Source organism: Monodelphis domestica, chromosome 1, assembly GCF_027887165.1.
Source record: "Monodelphis domestica isolate mMonDom1 chromosome 1, mMonDom1.pri, whole genome shotgun sequence".
NCBI classification, from domain to species: Eukaryota; Metazoa; Chordata; class Mammalia; order Didelphimorphia; family Didelphidae; genus Monodelphis; species Monodelphis domestica.
Window position 1 is genome coordinate 585,751,530 of NC_077227.1, and position 15,215 is coordinate 585,766,744.

At 38.8% G+C, this 15,215-nt stretch overlaps 1 protein-coding gene across 1 annotated transcript in view; it reads right to left on the bottom strand.

The window, feature by feature from the left end:
* Positions 1-8,530: 8,530 nt before the first annotated feature.
* Positions 8,531-15,215, bottom strand: part of SFRP1 (secreted frizzled related protein 1) — an 83,056-nt gene continuing 76,371 nt past the window's right edge. Inside the window, exon 3 of the mRNA XM_007476947.3 lies at positions 8,531-12,751. Coding sequence (XP_007477009.2) covers positions 12,429-12,751 — 323 coding nt within the window. The 3' untranslated portion in view covers positions 8,531-12,428. The remainder of the gene's footprint in view (positions 12,752-15,215) is intronic.

Here is a 15,215-nt window from a genome sequence, read left to right on the forward strand (position 1 = left end):
TATCAAAGCAGATCAGCCACAGCCATTTAGGAAATGGGAACATTGAGACTCAGAGAGGAGAAGAAATTAAATAATCACTAGGTTTCTGGACTTGCAAAATCCTATCCATGCCCAATGAAAGAAAGACTAGAAGATGATTATCATAGCAACTGAACTACCACTACCTAAACCTATTCTAAGTATACAATTTGTAACAATTGTTTTCTTACTTCCTCTTTGTGAGTTCAAATACAGCCCAAGATACTTACTACCTGTTTGACCTTGGATAAGTCATGTAACCCTGTTTGCCTTGGTTTCCTCATCTGTAAAATTATCTGGATAAATAAATGACAAAACACTCCAGTATCTTTGCCAAGAAAACTCCAAATGAGGTCAGAAAGAGTCAGACATGACTGAACTTCTGTCCTCAAATCCAGAAGTCTTTCTACTAATCTGAGAAAATCTTTATATGAGTGAGAATTCCCTCTACAACATCTCACCCAAATTGTCTACTGAGTCTATATTTGAAGACCTCCAGTAATGGGGAATTCTCACCTTCTTCCTCTGCCCTGCTTCCCAGAGAATAAGGATGCCATCCAAATGAAAAACACATGTCTAAGTTTCTGCTGCTGAAAACCCCTGACCCCTTTCTTTTTCCCTTCTACTTTTCTCCTCTTTCTCCATCTCTCCTTAAGGGGGGAGGGAGACTACAACTTTCTATTTTTTTTTTTAAGCAAACAACTTTCTGAGCAATCACTTCTTATCTAAATGACATACAGATGTGATCGGGGTTGGGACCTTTCTTAGGGTCCTTTTAGACAGCAGGTTGTTCTGTTTTGTTCTCAACCTCCAAGGTCTTCTATCCTCTCTCGATAGGTTGCTACCACAACCACCACTAAGGTGGTATCCTTATCATCTGTGATGTGGTCACCCATTCTTTCCAGTAGTGTCTTAAATAAAAAAATCTTCAGTAGACAACACAGTATATAGTAGGAAGAGTATATCAGAGTAGAAGTTAAAATCCTGATGAGTCTTACTTGCTGCCTATGTGAGTGAGTTACTTAACCTCCCTAAACTTTAATGTCTATCTATTAATGAAGGTTGTACTAGGAGACCTCTAAGATTCCTCCCAGATCAAAAATATATGGTCTTGTGATTTTTGACCTTTTTCTACTAGTTCCATTTAATTCATTTCTCCCATCAAGCGTGAAGTTATCCAGATGTGAACAGATGTCACAATGAGAAGCTCCAGTTGTTATCAGATTTTTAGTTCTATTTTAACTGTCAAGGTAAAACACTTAAGGAAGGGATGTCAGGTTTTCCCAGTGGAGTAGATTTTCTTAATCCTAATGGCAGCATTGACAGTGCAGGGAGGGCAATTTCTTTGCTAGAGAGGAGTCCAAATTGGGCAAAGAAATCCCCTATGTTGCTGTAAGACTGGATGAGATAGAAGAGGAAAAGCTTGACTGAGGGAACTCTCATTTAGGATACCGAGTTAGCAATAACAGCTCCTGAATGGAAATAATCTAGCTACAGTGCCTTGTATCAAAGGAGGTATAACTTCATCAGAGAGGTTGTCTGGAAATAGTTGCCCCAATATCCATTCCATTGCTTACCTCTGTTGGTGGGCCAACCGAATAGTTTTCCATTGTTGTATTCATTGTAGTCATTCTCTAGTTCCCCAGCTCTCAATGAAAGATCTTATACCCCAAAGAATTTCCAGGTGCTGACCTTATCAAGAGGCATTAACATTGCCAATAAAAACCAACCTATGAGCATGAGCATTCCAACATTTGGCCTTCCAGAGGAGTCGAGGAAAATATTAGAGACTTAAGTATCAGATTCTGGGGGGGAAAGGTTGGGCCAACACTAGGGGGAAAGGACCAAGTGGACAAGAACTTGGGGAACTATTCATAAAATATACCTGGAAATTAGGTATATAAATGTATGGGGGAAATTAGGTATATAAACATATGGGAAAATAATTTGAAATGATGTTTGAAGAAAGCTAGGGAATCCAAGAGGTGAAAGTGAAGAGTGAAAGCATTCCAATCTTGGGGGACAGCAGGTGGGTAATGGAGTGCCATGTATAAGGACCAGCAAATAAATCAGAGTAGCTAGAATGCAGAATGAGTAAAGGAGGTTAAGGTAATGAAGAAGTCTCCAGGTTGTAAAGGATCCTAAATTCCAAACAAAGGATTTTATATTTAATATTGTAGGTACTAGGGAGCCATTGGAATTTACTGGATAGATTAAAAAAAGATTAAACTAATCCCTAGGTTTACATGTAGTAATATGATATCGTCTTTAATAATTGTGTTTAATAATATGATCATGTGTTTTATAGTTTAGGAGCTGGGTGGGAGGGTTGGACTGGGGAGTTCCCTGACCAGTTTGATGAATTTACAGGGCATGAACCTTTGTTTAAATCAGCTGATGGGCACTTCCCCATGTAGAGTGTGAACAGTTCCATTGGTGCCTTGTTAAGAGGACTCATTCAACTCCTAACTGGTTTTCAGGTTCACAGTCAATATCCAACACAATTGTTCAGCTGAAGATGAAAGACTCTTGCTGAAGGAGTTGTCCTTCTGTGCCAGTCTATAAAGGAAAACTACCAACAGCTCATGGCTCTTCCTTTTTTTCTACCTTTTCCCTGTTCAAAGGAGAAAGACCCAGACTAAGATAAAGAGGAACCAATTTCTAGGGATAGAGTAAAAGAACTATGCATGTGAAATGACTTCTTTTCAGGAAATGATAGTGGCTGCCTTAGCACAAGTATATGGAAGGTACAGTTACTCACCCATTTGGCCCAAGAAGAGACTTCTCCAATAATTAGTTGGTTTTCCCATGTCAAGAGATAGCAACAGCTGCTTTAATAAAATTAAAAATTAAAAATAACTATTGAACTGGTAAATAAAAGTAGGGGCTATTTGGTTTGGGTTTTGTTGTTGTTTGGGGGGATTGGAGATAAATAAATATATTCATATTCATATAAACCATTCAAAAAGATTAAAAAAAAACACAACCTATTAGCTAATTTGGTTAAAAAGAAAGAGGAAAACCAAATCTCAAGTGAATAGTTGATCATGAAATAGAGAATTGAAGCAATATATTCACTTATTTATTTAAAGTTTTTGGTTTTGTTGTCATATAGTTGACAAAATGGTTTCTAATATCATCATTTATTTCTTTTTCATTTGTTATAAATTCTCTTTTTTTCCCCCATTTTTTGGTACTGGTGATTTTATTTCCAACTTTCTCCTTAATCAAGTTAGCTAAAGGCTTATACATTTTTTTTTAATCTTTACTTTCTGTTTTAGTAACTACTCTAAGACAGATGGGCAAGGACAAGGCAAAGTGGGTTAAAGGACTTGCCCAAGGTCACATAGCCAGGAAGTATCTGAGGCCAAGTTTGAACTCAGGTCCTCCTGACTCCAGTCCTGGTGCTCTATCCACTGAGCCACCTAGTTATCCCTTGCATTTTTTAACAACAGCTCCTAGTTCTGTTTATCAATTCAGTGATTCTTGTTTTCAATTTTGTTGATTTCTTTTTTAATTTTCAGAATTTATATTTTGATAGTTAATTGATGTTTTTAAATTTTCATATTTTCTAGTATGTTTAAATGTTCCCATTCATTGATCTGTTTTTTTTTTCTTTTTTCATTAAAGGATTTAGAGATGTAAGTTTTCCCCTTCAGAATTGTTTTGACAGCATGCCAAAAATTTTGGAATGTTGTTTCATTATTGTCATTATGTTTAGTGACATTTCTCTTATTTTTATAATTTATTCTTTGAACCAACAAAAACTGTCTTACAACATGTCTTCCTTTGACTGCCACCTCGAGTATAAAAGTTTGAGCTGTGCCCCACAGGAGTCATTGGTATTCGTGCTCAGTTCCATCTCAGTGGTCAGTTAAAGAGGCTCTTTCTTCATCAAAGAGTAAGTGGACAGGAGGCCATCATAGAAGATTGATGTACATAATGGGGATGGCATTGGACTTAGCATGCTGCTCATGTTCATAAGAGCTGGGCTCTTACTAGTTTCCACCATCACATCAAGAAATTGCATGTGGAAGTGGATACAGCAGGATCTTGCTACTTCCTGATATTCCAGTTATTTGGACAGGACATATCTAATTCAAATATAACAGCCTATACAGGAGGACTACAGCATTTATGTGCCTTCTGGGGAAAGTCTAATTTATAGATGATCCCACAAATATGGGAGGGAGTATGTGGGACCCTCTAGGGGAGTCGGAGATTCATCACAATGTTGCCTCACCAGCAATTCCAAGTTTAGACTATTTTTTGAGGGAATGATATCATATCATAGTAGGTTGGAAAGTGGGTTGAATTTGGAGTGAAATGACCTGAGATCAAATCTTGGCTTTGCCACTTGCTTTCTGTATAATGTTAGGCAAGTCGGCTTCATTTTTCTCATCTGGAAAGTGAAGTTGGACTCAAAGACTTTTAAGGTCCTTTCCAGCTCTAAATCTATCATTCTACAGTCTTTGAGTATCTTGTGCTTTTTTTTTTCCTTTTCTGTTTTATGGATCACAGTTAGATTTAGGGCTAGGGCTATTATCATTACATTTAATAACATTTTCAATTATTTCTATGATTTGTTCTTTGTTCTAAGAAACCATCTCAAGAGCATATTTTCCTTTGACCACCACCAGCAAAAAGAGATCTTGAGTTCCCCACCCACTCCCATAGGAGTCATTTTTATGCATGCTTAGTTGGATTTAGGGTTAGCTCCTATGACTCAAGTATCTTATGTGCCTTTTTCATCTGTACATGGGCTCTCATGAATTCTTTGTACCTTCTGGAATTTCAGTGGAATGAATAAAGTCTGTCCTATAGTCAGTATACATTTATTACCTCCAATTCTTTTAAGGAACCTGCCAACCACATCGGTGGCTATATTTGAAGATTTTCATGGAATAAACTGCAGGTAAGAGAAATGAGCTAAAGAAGTCTGACCTTCTTTATTCAGCCCACCCACCCCCAATGATTAAATGCAGTCTTTGTTAATCCAAAGTCCTGGGGTTACAATAGGTGTCTACGTATTTTATTCCTCTTTCAAGAATGACAATCCAGACCATGTTCCATCTAAATTTTGTAATTTCTCCAGCACTTAGCAGAGTGGCCTATATACAATAAGGAACTAGTAAATGTCCTGAATGAATGTTTTAAAGTCATATGTGTTTTAGTAACAGTTCAAAGCCTTCAATCATGTAGTATTGATGAAAGAATTTGGTTAAAATTTCAAGTCTTTGCAAGGGTCTTCCTTCATGTGACCTGAGTCAAGTCATTTTAACTTCTCTGTGCCTCAGTTTTCCCTTCTGCAAAATGGAGGATGGGGTTGGACCTCTAATTTCCCAAACAATTTGTTATCTATGATCTTGTGGTCCTTGTTCTAGTTCCAGGAAAGGGTTAGGGACCTGCCATATGGCTTGGATTTGTATCTAATCCTGCTACTTTTAACAACCACCACAACTCCTTAGAGGGACAGTATAGTTTAGTAGATGAAGAGCTGGATTTGGAATCAGACGGCCTGATTTGGAATCATAGCTTTACTATTTACTACCTCTTTGGCCCTAGATGTCCTCTTAGCTCCCTTCTGTCAATAATCCTATAAATATTTTAAAGTCATAAGAATAATTACTATTTCATCATGAAAACTGCTAAAGAAAGTAAATTATGAATTAAGAAAAAAAGAAGACAAAAAATAAACCCTTTCCTTCTCAACTTCAAATTTTATGTGCCCTTTTGTATTGGGGCAAATATTTTCTTTTTTATGGTAGTATTAAACAGGAGGCAGAAACATGGAATTTCAAGAGTAGGTAAAATTCCAAAGGACTATATAATCAACCTATATCAGAAGAGGAATCCTTCCCCTCTGCAACACTCTTAACCAGTGGACATCCAGTTCCTAGCACTGCTGATTTTGAGTATATAATTGTCATACTGAAAAAACTCTCCCAAACCTCTTAGAGCTTGCCTCAGCACACTACTGTCCCTTCATGCCTTAGGAGATGGACATTGCGAGTCACAGTAGTTCAAAATGCCTCATCTGGTGCCCAAGCTTCTAGAGATGAGGCTCTCTACACTTAGCTGTGCCTCTTTGGGCATGGCACTTAATCCTGTTTGCCTCCATTTCTTCATCTACAAAATGAACTGGAAAAGGAAATGGTGATACTGGAGGGGTCCAAAATGGAATCATGAAGAGTCAAGACTGAAACAACTGAACAGCAAAGAATGGTATGAACCTTGTGTTTGCTAAATGTTCCCTTCTTGGCCATACTCAGGTTGATGGAGACTATATTTAAGGGATATTGGTACTCTAAGGGTCCCATGGTAGTCTAGCTCATGGCCACATGACTTACTTGCCTCACCATGGAATGCTAATGGCCAGTCCTGGGTGGTCACTCTGATTGCTTATGCTTTGTGACCCCTGCCTTTGGAACTCAAACTTGCCTCTATTCCCATATGATGGAGAGAGAAAAAAGACTTAAGGAAAGAGCTGCTAAACATATGAAAGTTAAAGCGAAAAGGGGATGTTTTAACTTGCTGACCTGCAAAACTTCCATCCAAGTCACTAAGTATCCCAGTCTGCAGACAATTTTGCATAGGAGCAGTGTGGTCAAGTGGAAAAGGTATTCTGGGTCATTTCGGGAGTTTCTCCAATGTTATTTTATACTATTTTCACTGTTTGAAAGTGAGGGGTTTGGAATTTAAGGTTTCTATATTAATTAGGAAACTATTCTCACAGAGATGTTGCTACTAAGTATTTTGGGGAATTGACCATGGCATTGGAAAATTCTCCAGGTTAGAGCAAAGTCTAGCATGGGACAGATTTGTCCAAACAAGTATAGACTTTTATAACTGCAGGATTTAGATTAATAAGACCAAGGTTCTCACTTCATCTCTGCCACCAAATTCATTATGTAGCTTTCCTCTTTAGGGGCCTCAATGTCCTTCTCTGTAAATGAGTAGGTTGGGTGATTTCCCATGTACCTTCTGGTTCCAACATTTCATGATTTCAATTCATTCATTTGTTCACTATTAAACAAATATATGACTGATCAAATGCTTCAGCTTTCCACCTATACTACTGACATCAAATGGATATCACCCAGGATTGACCATCAGCATTCCATGGTGAGGCAAGTCATGTGACCATGGGCCAGATTACAATGGGATCCTTACTTCATTCTAGGGTACCAACATCCCTTAAATATAACTTCCATCAGCTTGGGGATAGTCAAGGAGGCAACATTTAGCAAACACAAGGCATATACAATTCTTTGTTGTTCAGTTGTTTCAGTCATGTCTTGACTCTTTGTGATCCCATCTTGGGGTTTTCTCGGCAAAGAAATCATTTGGAATCTCTACTGAATCATCATTCCCTTCTCCAGCTCATTTTATAGATGAAGAAACTGAGGCAAAAGAATTAAGTGACCTGCCCAGGGCCACACAGCTAGTCTGAGGTTAAATTTGAATTCATGCAGATGAGTTTTCCAGATTCCAATTCTAGGGCTCTATTTACTTCTCCACTTAGCAATGCCCCCCTTTTTTTCTTTTTAAACAATTTGGCAGTCAAAAATAAGAATGTGATCTTAAATTGAATTAAGAAAAGAATAGCTTCCAGAAGCAAGGAGATCTTTCTGAATTCTGATCTGATCAGACCTTCTCTAAATTATTGCATCCAGTCCTAATTGCCACAGTTTAGAAAAGGCAATTATCCTTAAATATTTGAGGATTAGTTGAAGGAACTAGAGAATTTTGCCTGCAGAAGAAGACTTAAGGGAGGAAATGATAACTGGCTTTCATATTTCAAGGGCAGTCATGGAGAAGAGGGATTCACCTTGTTGAGCTTGGTCTCATAGGACAGAATGAGGAAAAATTGGTAGGTGTTGCATGAAAGCAAAATTAGGTTTGACATAAGGAAAAGCATCATGATTAAAGCTGTCCAAAACTGGAAAGGGCTACCTCAAAAGGGAATGGATTCCCTGCCATTGGAGATCTTTAATCAGAGACTAGTTGAGCATCTTGATAGGTATTTTGTAGAGGGGGCATTCTTTTTCAGGGATGGGTTAGACTGGATGGCTTTGGAGGTCCTTTCCAACTGAGATTCTGTGATTCTGGGCAAAGGGTAAATCAAAGGAAACTGTTGAAAAGAGTATAATCGAGGGGGAGAAGGCAAACTGTAAAGGCAAAAATATGGAAAAGAAACTCTTAGCAGGTCTGGATAATGTATTCTTGCAGAGCATGGATTTGATGTTCTCTGAACTGAAACACACATGTAGTCAGGAGAAGTACTTCTGGAAGTTATTAATAGCAGCGGATGGTCTAAATACACAGAGTGTTCATCCTGCAGTAGATCCCAAATGTTCATTCAAACCCATCCCAGTTTCCAATCCACATTGGAAAGACAAGAAGTTAAGAGCAGAAATCAACATCTTACAAAAAAAAAAAACACAGAATACACAGAGTCAGGTTGTTTTGAGGAGTGGGAATTGGTGGATAAAAAAAAATGACATTGCCATTGATTAATTGAGTGATTTTAGTTAAGTGAATATTGATACATGGCAGGAAAAGCATGAGAATAAGATGAACAAATATTGGACTTGCTATTAACATAAGTGATAACATCAAAACATCTGGTAAAGTAATGCAGTTTGAAAAAACATGCTGAAATGAGATGGAATAGAAAACATCTTCACAGTATTCAAAGCTTTCATATAAGATATGGAGTATAAGAGAAGGGAATTTGAGGACTCCAGAGGGACGTACGATTTCTCCACTGTGTCCCATGCAGTTGCTGGCAGATGGTGAGTAGGTGCTGCTAGTCCTTTCCTGCTATGTTACCTGAAGACTGCTTAGCAAACAGATACTCAGAAAATATGAATGACAGTAACCAAAGGAAGCTTAGAAACTCCTGAGATGGTAGCAGCCACTCTTCTAGCTATTTGGAGGCCTGAAGAGAGGGAGAATCTATTTTGGTTGGTCTGTAGGTTTTTCTTTTTGTTTGTTGTTGTTTGGTTTTTTTTTAATGAAGGTAGAAAATCTGCAATTTGAAGAAACAAGGAAAATTAAGCTGCTTGGGGTTTTTTGACCATGTCCTGGCATGAACTACTGTAGGTGGGTCAAACATTTTGGGTGGTTTCTGCCCAAGGAAAAAGAGTTCCCCAATGGTACCAAGAGATAGAACCAAGGTTCCATTAAGGAGTCCACCAGTTTCCCCTTTATACCATACAGACCATCTTCTTCTGGTGCTAGCTCTGATTTTTTTATGAGCTTGCTCTCAGTCCTGCCTATTACCAAAACAAGGCTGGTGATTTCAGGGAAAAGGGGGTTACATTGACTTTTAAACTTTGGCTGCTTTAACTTTTTGCATTTAGGTCAACTTGCAAAAGGTGTCACATCTCATCCTGGGCAGCTCCATGTGGAAATATTTGGGGATACAACCAAGGGTTCTGTTCAAAGGTTTGGTTTGAGTTTGCTCTGGCTTCAGGAAATGCCCAAATCTCGGATGGAAAGGGTGCCCTTGGAGAGGGAAAAGTTTGCCAAACTTCCATCTTTTCTGGAAACTGCTGCAGGGTCCCAGACATGGCTGGCTGCTATATATAACTGAAAGTCTTTGTAATATGCACAGTAAAAGCCCCAAATCCAGGAATTTGGAGGATGAGGTCACACTAGCAGATGCCATTCGTAGACTAAAGAAAATAATAAGAAATAGAAAACCACATTTTCTTACTATTTAGCTCTTTCCTAACTTAGCTGTCTTTGAATCCTCACTAAATAGAGATTAGCAAGATGTAACCTCTCATTCTTCCATAAATTTCTTTCACCTACTAGAATCAACTATTATCTCAGAATTTTTTTTTCGAGATAATTGTGGAAAGAAGTCTCTGTCACATTTTGTTTGTAAAAACATCTTCTTGGGTGTATCAATTTGATCAAAAATGTCAGGCAAACCAGAAAAGAATGTCTGAGTTTACAATCAATTATCAAATCTAAAATCTATTCCATGTAAGTCATGGACTTGCTTTTAAGTTTAATTGATGACAAGAAAATTTTTTTTTAATTCTAATCAACTAATGTACATACATGTGTAAAAATCAATAAAAAACACAAAATCCTCATCTGAAATATCACATACAAATCATATCAACCCTATCTTGTCCTCTCCAAACTTTATCAGGGACAGGGGAGCCACACGTTCAAAAGATAATATCACTTATTAATTATATTATGGTGACTGATAACTCTTAAGCAGGCAACCCGAGGGGCAGATTGTGGGTTGGAATGGAATTCTTAGAAAGACTTCAATGGCTTTTGGCTGCTTTTGTCTCTGGCCTGTGTAACCAGTGCCTGGCTTCTCAACTCTACCACAGGCTGGAGACTGTATTTCCAGCATCTTCCCAGGAAGTTCTGTATCTAATGGGACTTCAGAAGTTATAACTGATCTCACTTTTTAAAGTCTTGTGACTAATCTAAGTGGGGTTACAGAGAAAACACAAGGGGGGAAAATAACTGTCTTTCTAGAAGGTTCCAGGAAAAGGAAGGTCCTTTTTAAAGTGAAGCATTAACACAATTTTTCAAACACTTTGGCTCTAAGAAGTCTCTTGAGGGGCCTGAGGAAAAACTGTTGGCATGGTGAGTTGTGTTCTTTGCACGTGGCTAGCTGAAAATTCACTGGGCAGAAATGAGAGCCTGAAAAAGCGGAGGGATGAGATGGGCAGATTAGTTCGACATTTGTTGTTGAGCCACCCAAAGGATCTTAACTTCAAATAACTAGCTTCCACACAGTAGAACAAGGGATTTAAAGTAGAGTGTTTCTTAATTTGCTTTTTTGAGGCCAAAGTGTAAAGGAACCAAAAAGATGTGCCCAAACAAAGTGATTCTGCCTTGTCAAACCCCTCTCTTCTCCCCAGCATTTCATTTTAATCAAACAAAATTACATGGAAAACACTTTGCAAACTTTAAAGCCCTATATGAATGCAATTACTATTATGATTGGATGCAAAAACCAGCCAATACTTCCTAGACAGAATGCCACTCTTATGGAAAGAAGTCTAAAAACAATCTAGGAATCTTGGTCTGTCTTTACCTCTCCTCTGCACTGAACCACAAAATAGAGGGAGGGTTAGATGGAGAGAAATGTTTTGATTTTTTTAAGCCTTATAAACTAATGCAAAAACAACCCCAAAACTGCCAGATCTCCTTCTCCCTAGGAGGTACATAAACAGGATGGTTGGTGAAATCAGAGCCCTGGGCTCCTTACCCAGGCTAACCTGTGATTTATGCTGGGTGAGTACTTATTTGCAAAGCTGTTTTAAAACAGCTTTCCAGCCCCCTCCCCCCTTTAAACAAGTTTCTTTGGAACCGCTAAGTATTGCCTTCAGGCTCTGTCTGAAAGTGCTGTCACTGAAAAAACATCATCTGTTTCATGTCAGCAGCATCATGCCCACGGTACTGCCTCTGCTTGACAGGAAGCACAGGAAAATCTGACCTTCGCCCATGCAACCTGGCCCTTCCTGAAGCATTACAAAGAAGGGAACTGAGAGTGGCTGTGAATGGCATGGCATGCAGAAAGAAGGAAATTCTTTCGAAAGGTGATGGAAGAAATCATGGCCAAACTTTTGGGGAGGGCATGCATTGATGTGGCTTTGTTGCTAGTTTGAGGGAGGGTTGAGGGACCTACAAACTGTACTTTAAAGATTTTCTTCTCTGCAAATATTTCTTTATTGGTCTGAAGTTAAAAAAATAAACAGAAACAGAGAAAAGGAAAATAACCTATAATTAGGTGCAATGTGATTTATTAACTAGCTAGAATTGGTTCATCCCCCAGGGTAGATTTTTGCTGATGGATTCATGAGCACTTTATCAGCTAAATGAGCAAAGTTGTAGAATTTGGCATTTGGAGGGTTTTCTCGTTGCCTAATTCAAAAAATGATCTGGCTTCACCTCTCTTTCTCTTTTGTCCCTTCCCCTCCCCACCAACCACCACCACCATCCTTTTCCCTGGCAGACTCTTTCCTCCTAAACTTCTTGGTGGAAATGGATCTGTACCTGGTTTTAGCTAGGGCCTGTGGGGCTTTGGATGATGCAGATCTTCATTTTCATTTGTCCCTCTTAGACCCCATATCTTAATTTTCAATAATGACTTGTCTCAGAAGTTGGGATAATGATGGAGGGGAAGGCATTTCAGGGGAAGGGGAGGTAGGTAAGGGGGAAGTTACAGAAGTGGAAGCTTTGAAGGGAATTACAGAACACACACACACAAACACAAACACACAAACAAAATCAACAGACACAACATCCATTACTAATAGAAGGAGCCATATGTGTGAACCACCAAGGTTCCAGGACTATGCTCTCCCCCCACCCCTTACCCCAGCCCACCCTCCCCCTTCTCAAACCCACCCTTTGGGAGGGAATCATTTGAAAACTGATTGAAATGTGGGGCATTCATGATTTTTCATTTTCTTCAAGAAGTTTTTGAATTCTTTGTTTTTCTTGTCCCACTTGTGGATGGCCGTCAGCAAGTACTGGGCCTTCACTTTCCGCCCCATGATGAGGAAATGATTGTTGAGATTATCTAGCTGGTGACAAGGGCAGTCAGCCCCATTCTTTAAGTATAGGACGAGTTTCTTAAGTTCCTTCTTCTTGATGGGTCCTAATTTCAGTGGCTTCTTCTTCTTGGGGATAATCTTTTTGTCTCCATTTTCTTTTTTCACTTCTTTTATTTTCATCCTCAGTGCTATAGAGGCAGGGAAGAGTAGAAAAGGAAAGAAAAGGGAGGGGGAGAAAAAATGAAAAGAAACTATTTTAGATTTGAATTTTTCTTATAAACCAGCAACCAAAATTAGGACTACAGTGGAGGGAAATTTTACTGTCCAGCCCTGAGCCCACCAAGGCAAACTAAAAGATAATGGACAAATGCCATGGAAATTTAGAAGAAACATGTGCTTTTTTTGATGTAAAACATGGTGTTGGTTACTATAAGCTCCCCACTCCCACCAATCATTCCCACCCCTAGGTTTATGACAACTGAATAGCTCTCTCTTTTTGTGTGACAAGAATCTCTCTTACTTGGAATGTAATATCCTTTTCACTTTTATCTCTTAGGTAGCTAAGTGATGCAGTAGATAGAGTCAGGAGGACCTGAGTTCAAATCTGTCTTCTGATACTTATTGGCTATGTGACCCTAGACAAGGCACTCAATTTCTCTCTGTCTCAGTTTCTTCCACTATAAAATGGGAATTGTAATAGCACCTACCTCCCAGGATTCATTGTGAAGATCAAATGAGATAATACTTAGAAGGCATTTAGGAAGGCTCCCAGCGCATAGCAGGTACTCCATAAATATTTGTTCTTTTCCTTCCTCCTCCCTCTTAGGATCTTTGACTTCCCTCAAAACTCAATTCAAATGCCCTCTTCTGACTTTTCCCAGTTTCTCCATCCCCTCAGCTGTCATAGCCTTCCTCACCACAATTCCCCAATTAAAATATGTAAGCTTTTTATACCTTATTACAAATGCCTATTTATGGAAATGGTGTTTCCTGATTTAAATGTAAGCCTCTTGATAACAAGAACTATTTCCCCTTTTTTATCTGTACCCTCAGGGCTTAGTAAAATGATTGGCATATAGAAAACACTAAATGTTTGTTGAATGATTGATTGGAGAAGGTTTTGCTGCTCATTTCATCCCTCCCTTCTCCCCACACCTGTAATGCTGAAAGAATAAAAGGGATGAAGGATGGAGAAAGTGTCAATGGGCAGGTAATGCTGTTATCATTGGTTCTGTTGTCATTCCTCTGTTCCTTACATCTTGTACTGAAACAGGGACTGTGGGTGAGCATTCGTGTAATGAGTGTTACCTTATGAGAGTCTATAAACAGTTGAAAGCAGATTCCCACTACCTAAATCAGTGTTTGTGAGGATTTTCATAAGGAGATTGTCTCCCTTGCCCCTTTTCTCCCCCTACACAATATTCTTTTCCCTTTGTTGGGCAAGACTATGTTTGCCTATATTTCCAAACTTCAGGATTTCACTAGATCCACAATTTGTCAGTGTGGACCCTCCTTCCCCAGATGCCGACCTCAGACTCTCTGTGCCTCACCAGATGATCTTTTTTTTTTTAATAATATTTTATTTTTCCTCAATTACATGTAAAAATATTTTTGACATTAATTCTCTCCCTCCTTCCCAACCTCCCTGTCTCACTCCCTCCCCCTCTCCCCTTTCCCTAAGATGGTAAGCAATCTGATAAAGATTTTACATGTGCAATCATGTAAAATATTTTTCCATATTACTCATTTTGTGGAAGAGATCTCAAACAAAAAAAAGGAGAAAAAAATCAAATATAGTATGTTTTGGTCTTTAGCTGGTGATCTTCAGGAGCTCTTGAAGCCAAAGTAATTCATCCTTCCACACTAACTTCCTGGAGATAAAATTCCATGAATATGAGTTAGGCTGATCCTCAGATGTCCAACACACAGCCCATCACCAAAACCACAAAGTTTTTGGAGGTTGGTAGGGCTTTCTGGAGCTTGTCTTCTGGCAGCTAGGTGGTACAGTGAAAAGTTCTTTGGGCCATGGGTCAACAGGGCCATGAGTGAACAAGACCTGTGTTCAAATCTAGCCTCTGACACTTTCTAGCTGTGCAACAACTTCTGTTTATCTCAGGTTCTTCAACTCTAGAATGGGTATAATAATAGCACCCAACCTTGTTGTATCAAATGAGATAAGTATAAAGCACTTAGCATAGTTCTTGGCATATCTTAAGTTCTATGTAAATGTTAGCCATCATTACTGTTATTAGCACAGCATCTGGCACAAAGTAGGCACTTTAAAAAAAATGCTTGTTTCCTTCACCTTCCTTTCTTCTGGAACAGCAATTAAGAAACCAGGGCCACTTTCATGTCATGAAGTATTAGAGAAAGACTTGAACATGAGGTCTTTAAATAAAGTCAAGATCTATCTGGATACCCATTATGCACAAGGCACTTCACTAGATATTTTCTTACTTCTTTCTTACAACCCTGAATGGTTTCTATTCCTGAGAGCTTGCCTGATTCAAGCCCCACTTTAATATTTCTGGTCTAGACATTCCCTAGCACACCTACCATGGCCACTAACATGTTTTTGTTTTGTTTTCAAGAATATAGAGTTTCATACATTGAGCTCCAGTGGCCCAAATGTTCTGATCTGGGGACCAGATT